This window comes from Protopterus annectens, chromosome 8.part0 (assembly GCF_019279795.1).
Source record: "Protopterus annectens isolate FY-2018-M chromosome 8.part0, PAN1.0, whole genome shotgun sequence".
Lineage (NCBI taxonomy): Eukaryota > Metazoa > Chordata > Ceratodontiformes > Protopteridae > Protopterus > Protopterus annectens.
This window is the reverse complement of record NC_056741.1, coordinates 25870483-25893666: the sequence shown is the minus strand read 5'-3', so window position 1 is coordinate 25893666 and position 23184 is coordinate 25870483. Positions and strand designations below refer to the sequence as shown.

At 39.5% G+C, this 23184-nt stretch overlaps 1 protein-coding gene across 1 annotated transcript in view; it reads left to right on the top strand.

Annotated features, from left to right (window-relative positions):
- LOC122808625 (tumor necrosis factor receptor superfamily member 5-like) overlaps positions 1-23184 on the top strand; it is a 448756-nt gene that overhangs the window by 69766 nt on the left and 355806 nt on the right. Inside the window, exon 2 of the mRNA XM_044079589.1 lies at positions 7921-8017. Within this exon, the coding sequence (XP_043935524.1) occupies positions 7921-8017 (97 nt within the window). The remainder of the gene's footprint in view (positions 1-7920; positions 8018-23184) is intronic.

Sequence of the window (23184 nt, the reverse complement as noted above, 5' to 3'; positions counted from 1 at the left end):
CAGAATTGATGGAAATGCTCCACCTAAAGAAATCCAAGTCACTGCGAGCCACGTGCTCTAGTGAGCTAAACCTCGCCATAACAATAAATAGAACATGCTGGAGGGATAGATTCCTGTCACAGAGACTCCCCATGCTTTGGAACAAAATTCCTAACTACATTAGGCAGAGCCCCTCACTAACACTCTTCAAAGAAGCCTTGACGAGTGGATGGGTAACACAAAATACACCCCTGGGATCACTTCACTGGCTCTGCTTGACAGAGGCTCAGTTAATTAATCAATGGGGTGGCGAAAGCCGACACACTCTGTCTAGGCTTATAAATGCCCTCGGGCAGATAGCCTAGTACCTACCTATGAACCTACGAACCTATGAACTTTATAACTTCAAAATAATAAAATGGCAGCCATTCTAAATACTTGTTGTGTCTAAAAATGTAACTTTTCTCTTTTATTTTATTGCTATTGATGACCAGGTGGAAGGGTTGGTCATTTCGCCCTCTTCATCCATGACCTGAGCTCCAAGGAACAACAAACAGTACAATAAGTATATTCAACAGTGACAATTCATACAAGAGACGTGACTGTGAGGGGCAATAAACTATACAGCAAGTTTGTACAGCAGTGTGAAATATATACAGATGTCTCTACATTTGTTTGACTATGTGAGAATCATTAATTAAATGGATTAAAAAAGCATATAAATTAGGTTATTAAGTATAACAGAACACTGAGAACATAAAATTGTTTTTAACCAACAGCCTTGAAGCATGAGCAATTCTTTCAGAAGATGTTTCTTCAGTTTGGTCCGAAAGCAGCTCAGAGTTTCTTGTTTCTGTAAATCTGCAGGAATGGGGTTCCATATCAAGGGATGTAATCTGGTCAGAGCTTTTTCTACAATGTTTGCTCTGTGTATAGGTCTGATTAAGGTGGGACCATTGTCCTGATTACCTGTAAGTTAGAAGGAATGTACCCTGAGTGTAACTTGACTGTTAATCAGGCACATTGTCAGAGTATAATAATTTTAAATGTACTGAGTTAAACAAAAATGTGGCTGTGTTAGGAATGGAAATCCAGCTGAATCCTTTTATACAACAGCAGTGATATGGGTTGTGAGGGCTGGCTAGGAGAACGAATCGGAAAATGTTATTGCTGGTCCTTTGTAGTGTACGGGTATTAGAACTGGGTTGCTGGATGGGCATATTTTTGTCTTTCATTTAATGGGGAAAAGGTGGGGGATTTTGAAACAGAGCTGCAGATGGGTGAGGGTTTAGCTAACAACCTTTTCAGGTATCTTTTGTAGAGGTTAGAGATGGGTCTAAAATTCATGTTAATATATTTTTGCTCAATCACATTGCGCTGCTCACGTGATCTTTGACAAATATGGTCGGGAAATTGGTAAGTTTTTGGGAGTGGCAAATACCATAAGGCTGAATATCCAGTCAAAGAGTAATGTAAACCTGTAATGTAAACCTGCATTATAGTTTTTGTTGCGTTTCGGGGGGGGGGGGGCTTGCCAGATTTGGTAAGGAAGATTTTGTCTGCATACAGAGGTTATCCTGTTCGATTCATGGCTGGAGTGCCTTCTGTGTGGAGTCTGCATGTCCTCCCCATGGTCGAGTGGCCTCCGGAAGACATGCGTGAATGGGCGTGCCTTCGCTGAAGGTTGGGCATCGGGCTGGCAACTCGGCACCGTAAAAAAATTGACTGGAGTTCCATTGTGACAACCCCTGACCAGGAAAAGCCGAAAAGACAAATAACAACCACATTAATGGAGAGGATGTCATGTATTATGTTATTAAAGAAAAAGGGAAAAATTAGTGACCCAAGCTCTGAACCTTGTGACACTCCAATATTAAATGTTTCTGGGTCACACTGATATTGTGGGAATAGATTTGGAAAAATCTATCAGCCAATTAACTTCTAAATCAATTTATGGTATCAGATGTGAATGTGAATTTGGTAAATCTGTTTAGCAAAATGGTGTGGTTAAAAGTTTCAAAAGCTCTAGTCAAGTGAACAAGCAGGATCCTAGCAGCCATTGTTCATATTATACTACACAGAGTCTGTGTTAGTGTATGATGCAGTTGTTGTGTTCAGTGTGGTTTGCAAACCATGTTGTTGATCACAGAGTAGATTGCAATTATTTAGATGATTAAATATTTGCTTATACAGATTTTTTTGGAGAAAAGATATAAGTTAAAGACCTGTAATCTTGGCATTCTTTGGGAGAAGGGATCTTTGTAAGGGGGAGGATGTTTGCATGTTTTAGGGAGTCAAAGACAATCCCAGATGTTAAGGAGAGACTGAAAACAAGTAAGAGGTTCTGTATGAATTGCATTTCCATTTTCAGAAAAGTTGGATAATAAGTGCTAAATGTAACTCCTGAGATTTTGTTTAAATTCAGTAGAAGATTTTTTGGTTGTCTTGTATGCAATTTATTTGAAACAGAAGGTAGATGAGTACGCAGCTAGTTAGAAGCATTTGTTATCTGCTAAGTTGGTGTAGATGTTAGAATGTATGACTGGTTCAACAGAGAAACAAAGGAAGTGTTTGTAAGTTTTTACCAAAGTTGTCAGAAGCAGAGGTGTTTGAGAAATTGTGGGAGGATTTTGCGATGGGAACAATGTTTCTTTAGTTCTTGCCAAAATTGTTTAGGGGAGGAGGATAGGGTGTTTTGACTAGCTCTGAAAAAGTTGACTTTTGTGGAGTTTGTGATAATCCTAGCTGCTTTTCTGGGTTCCAGGTATGGTTGATGCAGATGATTATTAGTAGGGTTTTGTTTCCAGTGCTTCTAGGCACTGTCTGTATGGTTCATTTGATTTCTTAATTCACTATTTATCCACGGGCATGTCTGGAATTTAAGTCATCTCCAAGTTAGGGGGATACACTCTCGTACAAAGGCGAGTTCATTAATGAAGTAGTTCAGGACATGATTGGGGTTTCTTGCAGTTTATAACAGTCCCCATTTTTGTAGGCTGTGAAACAGACTCAGCTGCTAATATTCCACCTGATATGTTGGTGCTGTCTGTGGTGGCTACCCTAACTGGTGTTGTGTGCTTGGGTTGGGGGACCTTTCAGATTTTACCCTTTGACAGGCTCTGTTTTGTAACAGTACAGCAGGCATATTATCTTAAAAATGTATGTACTTAAGAAAAGATCCAAGGCAGTTTATTTAAATACTTCAATAAAATACTTTATTTGCTGCAAATAAAGTGGGTAACCACAGCATCTTTAAACTCAGTGTAAATATCTCATCATACAGCGCTTCTCTTTGATAGTTCCAAAAGGCAACTATTGATTAGTACAACTCAGTGCATGAAACTTATGGCCAATCAGCATTCACATATCATTTTCATTGGTGGTACATGGTAATCTGATCTCCCTAACTTTGTGAATGGCCTTAGAGCTGACAGCTGCAGATCTGGACGTAAACACTCAATAAGCATGTGCAGCCCTGTGCCGGCCATAAGAAGCCAATCAAAAAGCTGTACTGCAAAGCTTCTCAGTAAACAGGGCTGAAGATTCAAGGCAGCAGCAGGTTTGTCACTGAATTTATCCATCCTAAGCTGCTGCTGCTGTGGCTTCTCCTCCTAGAAACAGTTAGTCAGCCTTCAATGTGAAGTGGCAGAGAAAATAGTTCTGCATAGGATGTCAGTCTATCACAAGCTAAAAGTGTTCAGCTGAGCATACAACTTAATGGCAATGTTATAGTAACTGCATTATTTTTATATTTATTATTATTATTATTATTGTTGTTGTTGTTATTGTTGGTGTTTTATTTGAGAACAAGTGCACCAAGGAGTTTACATTGAGAGTGAAGCTGGAGTGGTCTATCCCATGCCATGCAAAGAACAACAATTATTAGTAATGACTAAGGAATCAGTTATAATGGTTTACATTACATGGGTATAACCTTATTTTGACTATTCAGGCAAACACACATAACTTGATTTTAAATTTCTGGTTTTCAAGTCAGTAAATTAATTTGAATCTTCACCAGCACTGTCTGATTCCTCTTAGTTTACTGAGCTCATAATTTGTGTTTCTTAATTTTATACAAGACAACAGTTATACCACTGTCCAGATGAGAGAAAATGAGTTACTTTCTGTGGCTTTCTGTGTTATTCAGTTTCTCAGAGCTATGACTTCTGAAGCTTCATGTCTGACTCATTTTTTTTCTTTTCTATTTTTTAATTTTTTTTGTTCCTCCCCCGCCTCCCCACATCATCCCTACAGCACTGCTACCCAGTTCCTCATGTCCATGTTGGGTCGCTGAGTCTACCTGCAACTAATAACTCCTCTGAGACCTATTCCATATCGTCTGGGTCTGGTCGTGGAACCAAAGGACATCCTGAGTGTCTCTGCCATTCACTGTTTAGCAGAGATTTTTTATTACGTTCTACCCACTTTTCTCCCCCCCCCCTTCATTCATTGATCTTGTCTGAGGGCTACCTCCCTCACTAGACCATACCTCCCTTTAGGGAACATCATTGGTGAATGCCATCCCTTCTGGGATGGGCCCATGTGTTCCTCTCTACCAGCACCTCAGATGCCCAAGACTTTAATCAAACCCAAATCACCTGCGCTATTATTAGGGAATTATCCCTCTGCACCATGGCACTGGCAAAACTACTTTTTTTCTTTCTGTCTTTCTTTCTTTTTTTTTTTTTATTGTGAAGGGTTCCTTTTTAGTAGCAAGTATAAATTATGTGCTTGACATTTCTGTTACTACTGGACTTTAAAAATGCCTTTGTTAACAACTCCACTGGCATCATACTTATTAACTGTCCAGATTTCCAGAGAATGTCCAGATTTTTGCTTCATATTATTTATTTATTTATTATTTATTTATATTTATTGACCGGGAGTTTCTGACTGGACGTAGGTCCATTTTCAGTGGAGGCCCAGGGAGAAAAGCTCCACAGTTAAAATAAACAGACAGTAGTTACATTGGATTATATAGCGATTAACAATTTACATAGCAATTACTTACAACATATTTACAGATGAAGAACATAGTACATCAGTAGACAACTAGAATCTTTATCTGTGAAGTACATAATAGACATTAACAAATGTTACAAGAAGAAGTTCCTGCTGTATAATATTTTTGGTCTGCTCCTCATAAACCTTTGGGTTTTTTTTCTGGCAAATCAGTGAGGATTGAATTCAGAAAATAATGACAGACCATTGAGTTTCAGACTTCATATTCTTCAGAAAATCCATGGTAATACAAAATCTTTTATTCTAGCTACTTTCTAAGTTTATAAGAGCAACATTTAAAATCTGTCCCTATTTTTGGGCCTTTGTCCCCCCATTATTTTTGGCTTTGTCCAGATTTCTTGTGCCAAGAAATTGAGAGATATGGTCGGCATAGAGGTATAGCATCCTGACTATGACCCAGGTGACCAATTTATTCCATAGCTCAGGCACCTGTTGGAGCTGGTGTGGGGTAGAATAGGAAAGGCATGGCTAAGTGAGCTCAGCTTTCTTCAGGGGAGGGGGTCCTGAACCAAGGCACATCTTCAAGACAGAAATCCTGGTTGAGACCAGAGATTGGGCAGAGGTGCTGTCTACAATGGGGGTAGAGCCTTTTATTATGTTACATGGAGGTGGCCTGTTGCACAACAACCCCTTGAATGATTCAGACAGGTAGAGGAAATGCTAGAACCTTAAGGGAAAACCCCAAGCCCCACAGGGATGACAGAAGCACTCTTGGCTGGCTTGTCCTTCACCCTCAGGGAAACAAATGGGCTGAAGGAGTATCACCCCATAAGAAAGAAACAAGCCAGATGAGTGTGAGATGGAGACTTGATGGTTAAGGGGGAGGGGCTGTGAAAAAATGTCTTTGTTGCAGGCTTAGTGGTGATGTTCAGATCCACACATGCTTGTTATAACCATTGTGACAATATTGCTTAGGCTATAGAAAGAAATGTAGCCACTTTTTAAAAAAAAAAAACAAATGGGGGGTGCATACTAGATAGATGTAAATAAGTACTTTTCTTTGTAGGATTCTTATAAACCTTACTATTTATCCCCCTGGATAAAGGGCAAATGTATCCTAGCTCTAGACTGAATACTGATAATACCCCTTGTAAGGAACAAATGAATGAGCTTGGTTTAGATTTTATAACAAGAGGCTGTGATGCAGAATGCATAGAAAGCATAAAAGATGCTGTTACACAGCAACATGACAAGATAGTGAAAGCACTTTTTACTACTGAAAAAAGTTTTTTATGAAAAAATCATCAGTGGAAATAAAACTCGCAGAACGAGGGATAGTAGAAAATGAGTGTTAAGGTGTGCAATGGGCTATAATATGCACCTATATGCCTTTCAAAAAATAATAAAAACAAACTGGCATATTATCACCAGTATAGATATGTTGAAAAATGCTATCTTGAATTCGCCATAATTTACATATAGGAAAGGAAGCAATTTAAAATAGAGATTGTGTTTTAAAGATATTAAACAGAAGACCTCTATTTCAAGTAATAAAAGTGGCATCTTTCCCTGTTATAAATGTCACTTTTGTCATTATATACATAAAGGTGACTAATTTTTATACCCATTTACTTGCTTTACTTATGATTTTAAGGTTTTTGCTACTTGTGATACAAGAAATGTGGTTTATATTGCTACGTGCAAGAAATGTCAGGCATTATATGTTGGGAAAATTAATAGAAAGTTAAAGGAATGGATGGGAGAACATTACTCTGACATAAGGAGAATGAAAATGAATGTTGTATTTGAACGTATATGTGAAATGGAAGAAGAACATTATTTTAAAGTGTACTGAGTTATAAATAAATGATGATAATATAAGGGGAGGTGATATTAGTACTAAGACGAGATGAAATGTAAAGGGATAAATATTTTTAGAGCTGATCAACCACCAGGTTTAAATGGATGTACTAGTTTAAAACCTTTTATCAGACTGTGCCCTTTAAGATGAATTCTGTAGGTTCATAGGTGTTTACTAGGCTAACGACCACAAGGGCCTTTTTAAGCCTAGCTGTGCATCCGAAATCTCTGACAAGTTCTGATACCCTTGATAAGTGTAAACATGGGCCTTGGAGATGAACCATTTACAAGTTACCTGTTTGCATCAGAGACATCGGTGCCAAACCAGGGATGAATTTCCAGTTTCCCATCCAATTGTCCAAGTTGCACTTGAATTGGGTTAGGGAGGAACTCTGTTTCACATGGATGGGGAGCCTGTTCCATAGATGGGGTAGTTTCTGGGATACATACCCATCTCTCCAGCTGGTACAATTTATATCACAGACAAGTCAGTCCGGTAAGTAGTTTAAGTAATAGTTTTTAATCACATGACCATGATATTATTTAATATTATTTTAAAGGACTGTGACTTCTAGTTCTGTTTTTTAATCTCTGACTATTTTACAGAAAGCCAGATATTTTATGATTAGCAGACCAAAGATTTGTGGCAAAATCAGGGACATTCTGCAAAATCAATGTCAGTTGAAAGCTATGATAATATGTTAGGAAAGTGAAAAATGCTTCTAAGTTATATGCAGAAATATATGCTGGAATTGTGTTGTTGTTGTGCCTTTCAGCTTTTCCCGGTTAGGGGTCGCCACAGCGGAACTCCGGTCCGCTAATGATTGGCAGTAGATTTTTACGTGCCGAGTTGCCAGCTCTGATGCACAACCTTCAATGAAGGTACGCCCATTCACGCATGTCTCCACACAGAAGACACTCTAGCTGAGAATCGAACAGGGCAATGTCTTACTGTGAAGCGACAACGCTACCGCAGCACCACATTGTGTACTGACTAGCAAATGTTATTCATGGGTAGGCATGACCAGGTGTGACAAAAGTACTACATGTGTAGAGAGGATGAGAAGAGTGAAATAACCATGAATGACACTATGTTTTTCTTTCTTTTTATTATAGCAGTCAACATTCTGTTTGCTACGTGTACAAAGCAGTCCTGCCTGTTCGAGTGATCAGTACCCAATAGGTAACCGATGCTGTGCAAGATGTCCTGCAGGTAATGAAGATTCATTGAAAATCTGTCTGCTGTTTCTGTGCCAGGCTAGTAAAGCATTAAATAAATGATCTGTGTTGTAGCTGTCCCAGACTGCAAGTCCCCCCAAAAAAATAATTTCACTGGATTCCATGGTATCATTCTTGGGCTGACCTCAAACACTGCTTAGACATATTCCAGTCCAGTGTCCACCACTAAGACATAACATAACTATAGCCCAGTCCAACATCTATCACTAATGCAGTTTGGATCCACATCCTGGTTCCAGCACATCACTGACACACATCATGTTGACATCCCTGTTCCTTTCTAATACTGCACACACTGCACCTGTAAATACCAGTAACAGTTCTGTTACTCACACACTGCTCATGTAAATGCCAGTAACAGTTCTGTCACTCGCACACTGCACATGTAAATACCAGTAACAGTCCTGTTACTCACATACTGCACATATACATACCAGTAACAGTTCTGTTACTCACACACTGCACATGTAAATACCAGAAACAGTGCTGTCTCTCACACATTGCACATGTAAGTACCAGTAACAGTTGTGTTACTCACACACTGCACATGTAAATACCAGAAACAGTGCTGTCACTCGCACACTGCACATGTAAATACCAGTAACAATCCTGTTACCCACACATTGCACATGTAAATACAAGTAACAGTTCTGTTACTCACACACTGCATATGTAAATATCAGTAACAGTTCTGTTACTCACATACTGCACATGTAAATACCAGTAACAGTTCTGTTACTCACACACTGCACATGTAAATACCAGTAATAGTACTGTCACTCACACACTGCACATGTAAATACCAGTAACAATCCTGTTACTCACACCCTGCACATGTAAATACCAGTAACAGTTCTGTTACTCATGCACTGCACATGTAAATACCAGTAACAGTTCTGTCACTCACACACTGCACATGTAAATACCAGTAACAGTCCTGTTACTCACACATTGCCCATGTAAATACCAGTAACAGTTCTATTACTTACACACTGCATATGTAAATACCAGTAACAGTTCTGTTACTCACACACTGCATATGTAAATACCAGTAACAGTTCTGTTACTCACACACTGCACATGTAAATACCAGTAACAGTTCTGTCACTCACATACTGCACATGTAAATACCAGTAACACTTCTGTTACTCAGGCACTGCACATATAAATACCAGTAACAGTTTTGTTACTCACACATTGCACATGTAAATACCAGTAACAGTTCTGTCACTCACACACTGCACATGTAAATACCAGTAACAATCATGTTACTCACACACTGCATATGTATATATCAGTAACAGTTATGTTACACACACACTGGACATGTACGTACCAGTAACAGTTCTCCCACTCACACACTGCACATGTAAATACCAGTAACAATCCTGTTACTCACACATTGCACATGCAAACACCAGTAACAGTTCTGTTACTCTCACACTGTATATGTAAATACCAGTAACAGTTCTGTTACTCACACACTGCACATGTAAATACCAGTAACAGTTCTGTCACTCACACACTGCACATGTAAATACCAGTAACAATCCTGTTACTCACACCCTGCACGTGTAAATACCAGTAACAGTTCTGTTACTCATGCACTGCACATGTAAATAGCAGTAACAGTTCTGCCACTCACACACTGCACATATAAATGCCAGTAACAGTTCTGTTACTCACACACTGCACATGTAAATACCAGTAGCAGTTATGTTACTCACACACTGCATATGTAAATACCAGTAACAATCCTATTACTCACACACTGCACATGTAAATATCAGTAACAGTTCTGATACTCACACACTGCACATGTAAATACCAGTAGCAGTTCTGTCACTCACACACTGCACATGCAGATACCAGTAACAGTTATGTTACTCACACACTGCACATGTAGATACCAGTAACAGTTCTGTTACTCACACACTGCATATGTAAATACCAGTAACAGTTTTGTCACACACACTGCACATGTAAATACCAGTAATAGTTCTGTCACTCAACCACTGCACATGTGTTACTCACACACTGCACATGTAAATACCAGTAACAGTTCTGTCACTTACACACTGCACATGTAAATACCAGTAACAGTTCTGTTACTCACACACTGCACATGTAAATACCAGTAACAGTTCTGTTACTCATGCACTGCACATGTAAATACTGGTAACAGTTCTGTCACTCAAACACTGCACATATAAATGCCAGTAACAGTTCTGTTACTCACGCACTGCACATGTAGATACTAGTAACAGTTCTGTTACTCACACACTGCACATGTAAATACCAGTAACAGTTCTGTCATTTACACACTACACATGTAAATACCAATAACAGTTCTGTTACTCACACACTGCACATGTAAATACCAGTAACAGTTCTGTCACTCACACTTTGCACATGTAAATGCCAGTAACACATCTGTTACTCACAGACTGCACATGTAAATACCAGTAACAGTTTTGTCACTCACACACTGCACATGTAAATACCAGTAACAGTTCTGTCACTCACACACTGCACATGTAAATGCCAGTAACTTTTCTGTCACTCACACACTGTGCATGTAAATGCCAGTAACAGTTCTGTTAATCACACATTGTACATGTAAATACTAGTAACACTTCTGTCACTCACACACTGCACATGTAAATACCAGTAACAGTTCTGTTACTCACACATGTAAATACCAGTAACAATCCAGTTAATCTCACACTGCACATGTAAATACCAGTAACAGTTCTGTCACTCAACCACTGCACATATTAATGCCAGTAACAGTTCTGTTACTCACACACTGCACATGTAAATACCAGTAACAGTTCTGTCACTCACACACTGCGCATGTAAATGCCAGTAACAGTTCTGTTAATCACACATTGTACATGTAAATACCAGTAACACTTCTGTCTCTCACACACTGCACATGTAAATACCAGTAACAGTTCTGTTACTCACACATGTAAATACCAGTAACAATCCTGTTAATCACACACTGCACATGTAAATACCAGTAACAGTTCTGTTACTGACACACTGCACATGTAAATACCAGTAACAGTTCTGTTACTGACACACTGCACATGTAAATATCTATAACAGTTCTGTTACTCACATATCATTATCATTATTAACCCCCCTTTTTCCCATTTCTTTTCTACCCAGGTGAGATAGGGAAGAAATGGCTCCTAAGGGCACTGTTGTGTTAACTGTCAGCATCACTCTAGGTTCAATGCTACACTCTTGCCTTCTTCGACAGTCATGTCTGACTGTCACAGATCTTTTCTCACACAATCCATCCATTTCTTTGCTGGATACCCCCAATTTTTTTCTTACCTTCTTTCTGTTTGTCCCAAATCTTCTTCACCAGATTGTCTTCTGCTTTCCTGCACATGTGCTCAAATCACTGCTATCTGGGAGGGACACATGTGCAGGAACTACTTTGGCTTCTGCTCTTATGTCCTCATTTTATTCGTCCCACAGTGTGCATCCTACCACTCATCTCAGACACTTAATTTCCTTTATCTCTAGCTTCTTCATCTGCTCTGCCTTTACTGCCCAGGTTTCTTTACCGTACAGAAGTACTGGTTGCGCCACTGTCTTGTACACCTTACTTTTCATCTTCTTTGATATTCTTCTGTCATACACTATGCCTGACACTCTGTGCCAGTTGGCTGCAGCCCCTCTCATTCTAGCTTTGACCTCTTTATTTAGACTTGACTAATCCCCAGCCACCCCTCCCAGATACTTGAATCTATTAACCTGTACACTATCTTCTCTTCTATCTCAATTCTCTGCTTCTTCTGATTTCCCCAATTTGCTGCTATTACCACTGTCTTGTCTGTACTCAGTTTCATCTCATGTGCCTTAGTTATGCATTTCATTCCCTATCCTTTGCTGAGGTTCTCACTCAGAGTCAGTCTGTAATGCCACATCATCTGTATGCAGTAACTTTGTTGATCTGTCCCCTCTGACCTGTTTCGTCCATCACCAGTATGAACAGCAGTGGGCTTAGAGCTGAACCCTGATGGACATGCACTCCCACTGGGAACTCCTCTGTGAGACAGAACACTGTTCATATTTGAGTCATTACCTCCTTTTACATAGCCTGTTCTAATTCTGCTGTCTCTCACACATTGCACATGTAAGTACCAGTAACAGTTGTGTTACTCACACACTGCACATGTAAATACCAGAAACAGTGCTGTCACTCGCACACTGCACATGTAAATACCAGTAACAATCCTGTTACCCACACATTGCACATGTAAATACAAGTAACAGTTCTGTTACTCACACACTGCATATGTAAATATCAGTAACAGTTCTGTTACTCACATACTGCACATGTAAATACCAGTAACAGTTCTGTTACTCACACACTGCACATGTAAATACCAGTAATAGTACTGTCACTCACACACTGCACATGTAAATACCAGTAACAATCCTGTTACTCACACCCTGCACATGTAAATACCAGTAACAGTTCTGTTACTCATGCACTGCACATGTAAATACCAGTAACAGTTCTGTCACTCACACACTGCACATGTAAATACCAGTAACAGTCCTGTTACTCACACATTGCCCATGTAAATACCAGTAACAGTTCTATTACTTACACACTGCATATGTAAATACCAGTAACAGTTCTGTTACTCACACACTGCATATGTAAATACCAGTAACAGTTCTGTTACTCACACACTGCACATGTAAATACCAGTAACAGTTCTGTCACTCACATACTGCACATGTAAATACCAGTAACACTTCTGTTACTCAGGCACTGCACATATAAATACCAGTAACAGTTTTGTTACTCACACACTGCACATGTAAATACCAGTAACAGTTCTGTCACTCACACACTGCACATGTAAATACCAGTAACAGTTCTGTTACTCACACACTGCACATGTAAATACCAGTAACAGTTCTGTTACTCACACACTGCACATGTAAATACCAGTAACAGTTCTGTTACTCACACACTGCACATGTAAATACCAGTAACAGTTCTGTTACTCACACACTGCACATGTAAATACCAGTAACAGTTCTGTTACTCACACACTGCACATGTAAATACCAGTAACAGTTCTGTCACTCACACTGCACATGTAAATATCAGTAACAGTTCTGGTACTCACATACTGCACATGTAAATACCAGTAACAGTTCTGTTACTCACACACTGCACATGTAAATACCAGTAATAGTTCTGTCACTCACACACTGCCCATGTAAATACCAGTTACAGTTTTGTCACTCACACACTGCACATGTAAATACCAGTAATAGTACTGTCACTCACACACTGCCCATGTAAATACCAGTAACAATCCTGTTACTCACACACTGCACATGTAAATACCAGTAATAGTACTGTCACTCACACACTGCACATGTAAATACCAGTAACAGTTCTGTTACTCACACACTGCACATGTAAATACCAGTAACAGTTCTGTTACTCACACACTGCACATGTAAATACCAGTAATAGTACTGTCACTCACACACTGCCCATGTAAATACCAGTAACAATCCTGTTACTCACACACTGCACATGTAAATACCAGTAATAGTACTGTCACTCACACACTGCACATGTAAATACCAGTAACAATCCTGTTACTCACACCCTGCACATGTAAATACCAGTAACAGTTCTGTTACTCACACTTTGCACATGTAAATGCCAGTAACACTTCTATCACTCACACACTGCACATGTAAATGCCACTAACAGTTATGTTACTCACACACTGTACATGTAAATACCAGTAACACTTCTGTTACTCACATACTGCACATATAAATACCAGTAACAGTTCTGTCACTCACACACTGCACATGTGAATACTGGTAACAGTTCTGTCACTCACACACTGCACATGTAAATGCCAGTAACAGTTCTGTCACTCACACACTGCGCATGTAAATGCCAGTAACAGTTCTGTTAATCACACATTGTACATGTAAATACCAGTAACACTTCTGTCACTCACACACTGCACATGTAAATACCTGTAACAGTTCTGTTACTCACACATGTAAATACCAGTAACAATCCTGTTAATCACACACTGCATATGTAAATACCAGTAACAGTTCTGTTACTCACACATTGCTCATGTAAATATCTATAACAGTTCTGCTACTCACACACTGCACATGTAAATACCGGTAACAGTTCTGTCACGCACACACTGCACATATAAATGCCAGTAACAGTTCTGTCACTCATACACTGCACATGTAAATGCCAGTAACAGTTCTGTTAATCACACATTGTACATGTAAATACCAGTAACACTTCTGTCTCTCACACACTGCACATGTAAATACCAGTAACAGTTCTGTTACTCACACATGTAAATACCAGTAACAATCCTGTTAATCACACACTGCACATGTAAATACCAGTAACAGTTCTGTTACTGACACACTGCACATGTAAATACCAGTAACAGTTCTGTTACTGACACACTGCACATGTAAATATCTATAACAGTTCTGTTACTCACATATCATTATCATTATTAACCCCCCCTTTTTTCCCATTTCTTTTCTACCCAGGTGAGATAGGGAAGAAATGGCTCCTAAGGGCACTGTTTTGTTAACTGTCAGCATCACTCTAGGTTCAATGCTACAGTCTTGCCTTCTTCGACAGTCATGTCTGACTGTCACAGATCTTCTCTCACACAATCCATCCATTTCTTTGCTGGATACCCCCATTTTTTTTCTTACCTTCTTTCTGTTTGTCCCAAATCTTCTTCACCAGATTGTCTTCTGCTTTCCTACACATGTGCTCAAATCACTGATATCTGGGAGGGACACATGTGCAGGAACTACTTTGGCTTCTGCTCTTATGTCCTCATTTTATTCGTCCCACAGTGTGCATCCTACCACTCATCTCAGACACTTAATTTCCTTTATCTCTAGCTTCTTCATCTGCTCTGCCTTTACTGCCCAGGTTTCTTTACCGTACAGAAGTACTGGTTGCGCCACTGTCTTGTACACCTTACTTTTCATCTTCTTTGATATTCTTCTGTCATACACTATGCCTGACACTCTGTGCCAGTTGGCTGCAGCCCCTCTCATTCTAGCTTTGACCTCTTTATTCAGACTTGACTAATCCCCAGCCACCCCTCCCAGATACTTGAACCTATTAACCTGTACACTATCTTCTCTTCTATCTCAATTCTCTGCTTCTTCTGATTTCCCCAATTTGCTGCTATTACCACTGTCTTGTCTGTACTCAGTTTCATCTCATGTGCCTTAGTTATGCATTTCATTCCCTATCCTTTGCTGAGGTTCTCACTCAGAGTCAGTCTGTAATGCCACATCATCTGTATGCAGTAACTTTGTTGATCTGTCCCCTCTGACCTGTTTCGTCCATCACCAGTATGAACAGCAGTGGGCTTAGAGCTGAACCCTGATGGACATGCACTCCCACTGGGAACTCCTCTGTGAGACAGAACACTGTTCATATTTGAGTCATTACATCCTTGTACATAGCCTGTTCTAATTCCACTGTCTCTCACACATTGCACATGTAAGTACCAGTAACAGTTGTGTTACTCACACACTGCACATGTAAATACCAGAAACAGTGCTGTCACTCGCACACTGCACATGTAAATACCATAACAATCCTGTTACCCACACATTGCACATGTAAATACAAGTAACAGTTCTGTTACTCACACACTGCATATGTAAATATCAGTTACAGTTCTGTTACTCACATACTGCACATGTAAATACCAGTAACAGTTCTGTTACTCACACACTGCACATGTAAATACCAGTAATAGTACTGTCACTCACACACTGCACATGTAAATACCAGTAACAATCCTGTTACTCACACCCTGCACATGTAAATACCAGTAACAGTTCTGTTACTCATGCACTGCACATGTAAATACCAGTAACAGTTCTGTCACTCACACACTGCACATGTAAATACCAGTAACAGTCCTGTTACTCACACATTGCCCATGTAAATACCAGTAACAGTTCTATTACTTACACACTGCATATGTAAATACCAGTAACAGTTCTGTTACTCACACACTGCACATGTAAATACCAGTAACAGTTCTGTTACTCACACACTGCACATGTAAATACCAGTAACAGTTCTGTCACTCACATACTGCACATGTAAATACCAGTAAAACTTCTGTTACTCAGGCACTGCACATGTAAATACCAGTAACACTTATGTTACTCACACACTGCACATATAAATACCAGTAACAGTTCTGTTACTCACACATTGCACATGTAAATACCAGTAACAGTTCTGTCACTCACACACTGCACATGTAAATACCAGTAACAATCCTGTTACTCACACGCTGCATATGTATATATCAGTAACAGTTATGTTACACACACACTGGACATGTACGTACCAGTAACATTTCTCCCACTCACACACTGCACATGTAAATACCACTAACAATCCTATTCCTCACACACTGCAATGTAAATACCAGTAACAATTCTGTTACTCACACATTGCACATGCAAACACCAGTAACAGTTCTGTAACTCTCACACTGTATATGTAAATACCAGTAACAGTTCTGTTACTCACACACTGCACATGTAAATACCAGTAACAGTTCTGTCACTCACACACTGCACATGTAAATACCAGTAACAATCCTGTTACTCACACCCTGCATGTGTAAATACCAGTAACAGTTCTGTTACTCATGCACTGCACATGTAAATAGCAGTAACAGTTCTGTCACTCACACACTGCACATATAAATGCCAGTAACAGTTCTGTTACTCACACACTGCACATGTAAATACCAGTAGCAGTTATGTTACTCACACACTGCATATGTAAATACCAGTAACAATCCTATTACTCACACACTGCACATGTAAATATCAGTAACAGTTCTGTTACTCACACACTGCACATGTAAATACCAGTAGCAGTTCTGTCACTCACACACTGCACATGCAGATACCAGTAACAGTTATGTTACTCACACACTGCACATGTAGATACCAGTAACAGTTCTGTTACTCACACACTGCATATGTAAATACCAGTAACAGTTTTGTCACTCACACACTGCACATGTAAATACCAGTAATAGTTCTGTCACTCAACCACTGCACATGTATTACTCACACACTGCACATGTAAATACCAGTAACAGTTCTGTCACTTACACGCTACACATGTAAATACCAGTAACAGTTCTGTTACTCACACACTGCACATGTAAATACCAGTAACAGTTCTGTTACTCATGCACTGCACATGTAAATACTGGTAACAGTTCTGTCACTCAAACACTGCACATATAAATGCCAGTAACAGTTCTGTTACTCACACACTGCACATGTAGATACCAGTAACAGTTCTGTTACTCACACACTGCACATGTAAATACCAGTAACAGTTCTGTCATTTACACACTACACATGTAAATACCAATAACAGTTCTGTTACTCACACACTGCACATGTAAATACCAGTAACAGTTCTGTCACTCACACTTTGCACATGTAAATGTCAGTAACACATCTGTTACTCACAAACTGCACATGTAAATACCAGTAACAGTTTTGTCACTCACACACTGCACATGTAAATACCAGTAACAGTTCTGTCACTCACACACTGCACATGTAAATGCCAGTAATTGTTCTGTCACTCACACACTGCGCATGTAAATGCCAGTAACAGTTCTGTTAATCACACATTGTACATGTAAATACCAGTAACACTTCTGTCACTCACACACTGCACATGTAAATACCTTTAACAGTTCTGTTACTCACACATGTAAATACCAGTAACAATCCAGTAAATCTCACACTGCACATGTAAATACCAGTAATAGTTCTGTCACTCAACCACTGCACATATTAATGCCAGTAACAGTTCTGTTACTCACACACTGCACATGTAAATACCAGTAACAGTTCTGTCACTCACACACTGCACATGTAAATACCAGTAACAGTTCTATTACTCACACACTGCACATGTAAATACCAGTAACAGTTCTGTCACTCACACTTTGCACATGTAAATGCCAGTAACACTTCTGTCACTCACACACTGCACATGTAAATGCCATTAACAGTTATGTTACTCACACACTGTACATGTAAATACCAGTAACACTTCTGTTACTCACAGACTGCACATATAAATGCCAGTAACAGTTCTGTCACTCACACACTGCACATGTAAATAATGGTAACAGTTCTGTCACTCACACACTGCACATGTAAATGCCAGTAACAGTTCTGTCACTCACACACTGCACATGTAAATGCCAGTAACAGTTCTGTTAATCACACATTGTACATGTAAATACCAGTAACACTTCTGTCTCTCACACACTGCACATGTAAATACCAGTAACAGTTCTGTTACTCACACATGTAAATACCAGTAACAATCCTGTTAATCACACACTGCACATGTAAATACCAGTAACAGTTCTGTTACTGACACACTGAACATGTAAATACCAGTAACAGTTCTGTTACTGACACACTGCACATGTAAATATCTATAACAGTTCTGTTACTCACATATCATTATCATTATTAACCCCCCTTTTTTCCCATTTCTTTTCTACCCAGGTGAGATAGGGAAGAAATGTCTCCTAAGGGCACTGTTGTGTTAACTGTCAGCATCACTCTAGGTTCAATGCTACACTCTTGCCTTCTTCGACAGTCATGTCTGACTGTCACAGATCTTCTGTCACACAATCCATCCATTTCTTTGCTGGATACCCCCATTTTTTTCTTACCTTCTTTCTGTTTGTCCCAAATCTTCTTCACCAGATTGTCTTCTGCTTTCCTGCACATGTGCTCAAATCACTGCTATCTGGGAGCACGTGCAGGAACTACTTTGGCTTCTGCTCTTATGTCCTCATTTTATTCGTCCCACAGTGTGCATCCTACCACTCATCTCAGACACTTAATTTCCTTTATCTCTAGCTTCTTCATCTGCTCTGCCTTTACTGTCCAGGTTTCTTTACCGTACAGAAGTACTGATTGCGCCACTGTCTTGTACACCTTACTTTTCAGCTTCTTTGATATTCTTCTGTCATACACTATGCCTGACACTCTGTGCCAGTTGGCTGCAGCCCCTCTCATTCTAGCTTTGACCTCTTTATTCAGACTTGACTAATCCCCAGCCACCCCTCCCAGATACTTGAACCTATTAACCTGTACACTATCTTCTCTTCTATCTCAATTTTCTGCTTCTTCTGATTTCCCCAATTTGCTGCTATTACCATTGTCTTGTCTGTACTCAGTTTCATCTCATGTGCCTTAGTTATGCATTTCATTCCCTATCCTTTGCTGAGGTTCTCACTCAGAGTCAGTCTGTAATGCCACATCATCTGTATGCTGCAACTTTGTTGATCTGTCCCCTCTGACCTGTTTAGTCCATCACCAGTATGAACAGCACTGGGCATAGAGCTGAACCCTGATGGACATGCACTCCCACTGGGAACTCCTCTGTGAGACAGAACAGTGTTCATATTTGAGTCATTACATCCTTGTACATAGCCTGTTCTAATTCCACTGTCTGTCACACATTGCACATGTAAGTACCAGTAACAGTTGTGTTACTCACACACTGCACATGTAAATACCAGAAACAGTGCTGTCACTCGCACACTGCACATGTAAATACCAGTAACAATCCTGTTACCCACACATTGCACATGTAAATACAAGTAACAGTTCTGTTACTCACACACTGCATATGTAAATATCAGTAACAGTTCTGTTACTCACATACTGCACATGTAAATACCAGTAACAGTTCTGTTACTCACACACTGCACATGTAAATACCAGTAATAGTACTGTCACTCACACACTGCACATGTAAATACCAGTAACAATCCTGTTACTCACACCCTGCACATGTAAATACCAGTAACAGTTCTGTTACTCATGCACTGCACATGTAAATACCAGTAACAGTTCTGTCACTCACACACTGCACATGTAAATACCAGTAACAGTCCTGTTACTCACACATTGTACATGTAAATACCAGTAACAGTTCTGTCACTCACATACTGCACATGTAAATACCAGTAACACTTCTGTTACTCAGGCACTGCACATGTAAATACCAGTAACACTTATGTTACTCACACACTGCACATATAAATACCAGTAACAGTTCTGTTACTCACACATTGCACATGTAAATACCAGTAACAGTTCTGTCACTCACACACTGCACATGTAAATACCAGTAACAATCCTGTTACTCAAACACTGCACATGTATATATCAGTAACAGTTATGTTACACACACACTGGACATGTACGTACCAGTAACAGTTCTCCCACTCACACACTGCACATGTAAATACCACTAACAATCCTATTCCTCACACACTGCAATGTAAATACCAGTAACAGTTCTGTCACTTGCACACTGCACATGTAAATACCAGTAACAATCCTGTTACTCACACATTGCACATGCAAACACCAGTAACAGTTCTGTTACTCTCACACTGTATATGTAAATACCAGTAACAGTTCTGTTACTCACACACTGCACATGTAAATACCAGTAACAGTTCTGTCACTCACACACTGCACATGTAAATACCAGTAACAATCCTGTTACTCACACCCTGCATGTGTAAATACCAGTAACTGTTACTCATGCACTGCACATGTAAATATCAGTAACGGTTCTGTCACTCACACACTGCACATATAAATGCCAGTAACAGTTCTGTTACTCACACACTGCACATGTAAATACCAGTAGCAGTTATGTTACTCACACACTGCATATGTAAATACCAGTAACAATCCTATTACTCACACACTGCACATGTAAATATCAGTAACAGTTCTGTTACTCACACACTGCACATGTAAATACCAGTAGCAGTTATGTCACTCACACACTGCACATGCAGATACCAGTAACAGTTATGTTACTCATACACTGCACATGTAGATACCAGTAACAGTTCTGTTACTCACACACTGCATATGTAAATACCAGTAACAGTTTTGTCACTCACACACTGCACATGTAAATACCAGTAATAGTTCTGTCACTCAACCACTGCACATGTGTTACTCACACACTGCACATGTAAATACCAGTAACAGTTCTGTTACTCACACACTGCACATGTAAATACCAGTAACAGTTCTGTTACTCATGCACTGCACATGTAAATACTGGTAACAGTTCTGTCACTCAAACACTGCACATATAAATGCCAGTAACAGTTCTGTTACTCACACACTGCACATGTAGATACCAGTAACAGTTCTGTTACTCACACACTGCACATGTAAATACCAGTAACAGTTCTGTCATTTACACTACACATGTAAATACCAATAACAGTTCTGTTACTCACACACTGCACATGTAAATACCAGTAACAGTTCTGTCACTCACACTTTGCACATGTAAATGCCAGTAACACATCTGTTACTCACAGACTGCACATGTAAATACCAGTAACAGTTTTGTCACTCACACACTGCACATGTAAATACCAGTAACAGTTCTGTCACTCACACACTGCACATGTAAATGCCAGTAACTTTTCTGTCACTCACACACTGCGCATGTAAATGCCAGTAACAGTTCTGTTAATCACACATTGTACATGTAAATACCAGTAACACTTCTGTCACTCACACACTGCACATGTAAATACCAGTAACAGTTCTGTTACTCACACATGTAAATACAAGTAACAATCCAGTTAATCTCACACTGCACATGTAAATACCAGTAACAGTTCTGTCACTCAACCACTGCACATATTAATGCCAGTAACAGTTCTGTTACTCACACACTGCACATGTAAATACCAGTAGCAGTTCTGTCACTCACACACTGCACATGCAGATACCAGTAACAGTTATGTTACTCACACACTGCACATGTAGATACCAGTAACAGTTCTGTTACTCACACACTGCATATGTAAATACCAGTAACAGTTTTGTCACTCACACACTGCACATGTAAATACCAGTAATAGTTCTGTCACTCAACCACTGCACATGTGTTACTCACACACTGCACATGTAAATACCAGTAACAGTTCTGTCACTTACACACTGCACATGTAAATACCAGTAACAGTTCTGTTACTCACACACTGCACATGTAAATACCAGTAACAGTTCTCTTACTCATGCACTGCACATGTAAATACTGGTAACAGTTCTGTCACTCAAACACTGCACATATAAATGCCAGTAACAGTTCTGTTACTCACACACTGCACATGTAGATACCAGTAACAGTTCTGTTACTCACACACTGCACATGTAAATACCAGTAACAGTTCTGTCATTTACACACTACACATGTAAATACCAATAACAGTTCTGTTACTCACACACTGCACATGTAAATACCAGTAACAGTTCTGTCACTCACACTTTGCACATGTAAATGCCAGTAACACATCTGTTACTCACAGACTGCACATGTAAATACCAGTAACAGTTTTGTCACTCACACACTGCACATGTAAATACCAGTAACAGTTCTGTCACTCACACACTACACATGTAAATGCCAGTAACTTTTCTGTCACTCACACACTGCGCATGTAAATGCCAGTAACAGTTCTGTTAATCACACATTGTACATGTAAATACCAGTAACACTTCTGTCACTCACACACTGCACATGTAAATACCAGTAACAGTTCTGTTACTCACACATGTAAATACCAGTAACAATCCAGTTAATCTCACACTGCACATGTAAATACCAGTAACAGTTCTGTCACTCAACCACTGCACATATTAATGCCAGTAACAGTTCTGTTACTCACACACTGCACATGTAAATACCAGTAACAGTTCTGTCACTCACACACTGCACATGTAAATACCAGTAACAGTTCTATTACTCACACACTGCACATGTAAATACCAGTAACAGTTCTGTCACTCACACTTTGCACATGTAAATGCCAGTAACACTTCTATCACTCACACACTGCACATGTAAATGCCACTAACAGTTATGTTACTCACACACTGTACATGTAAATACCAGTAACACTTCTGTTACTCACAGACTGCACATAT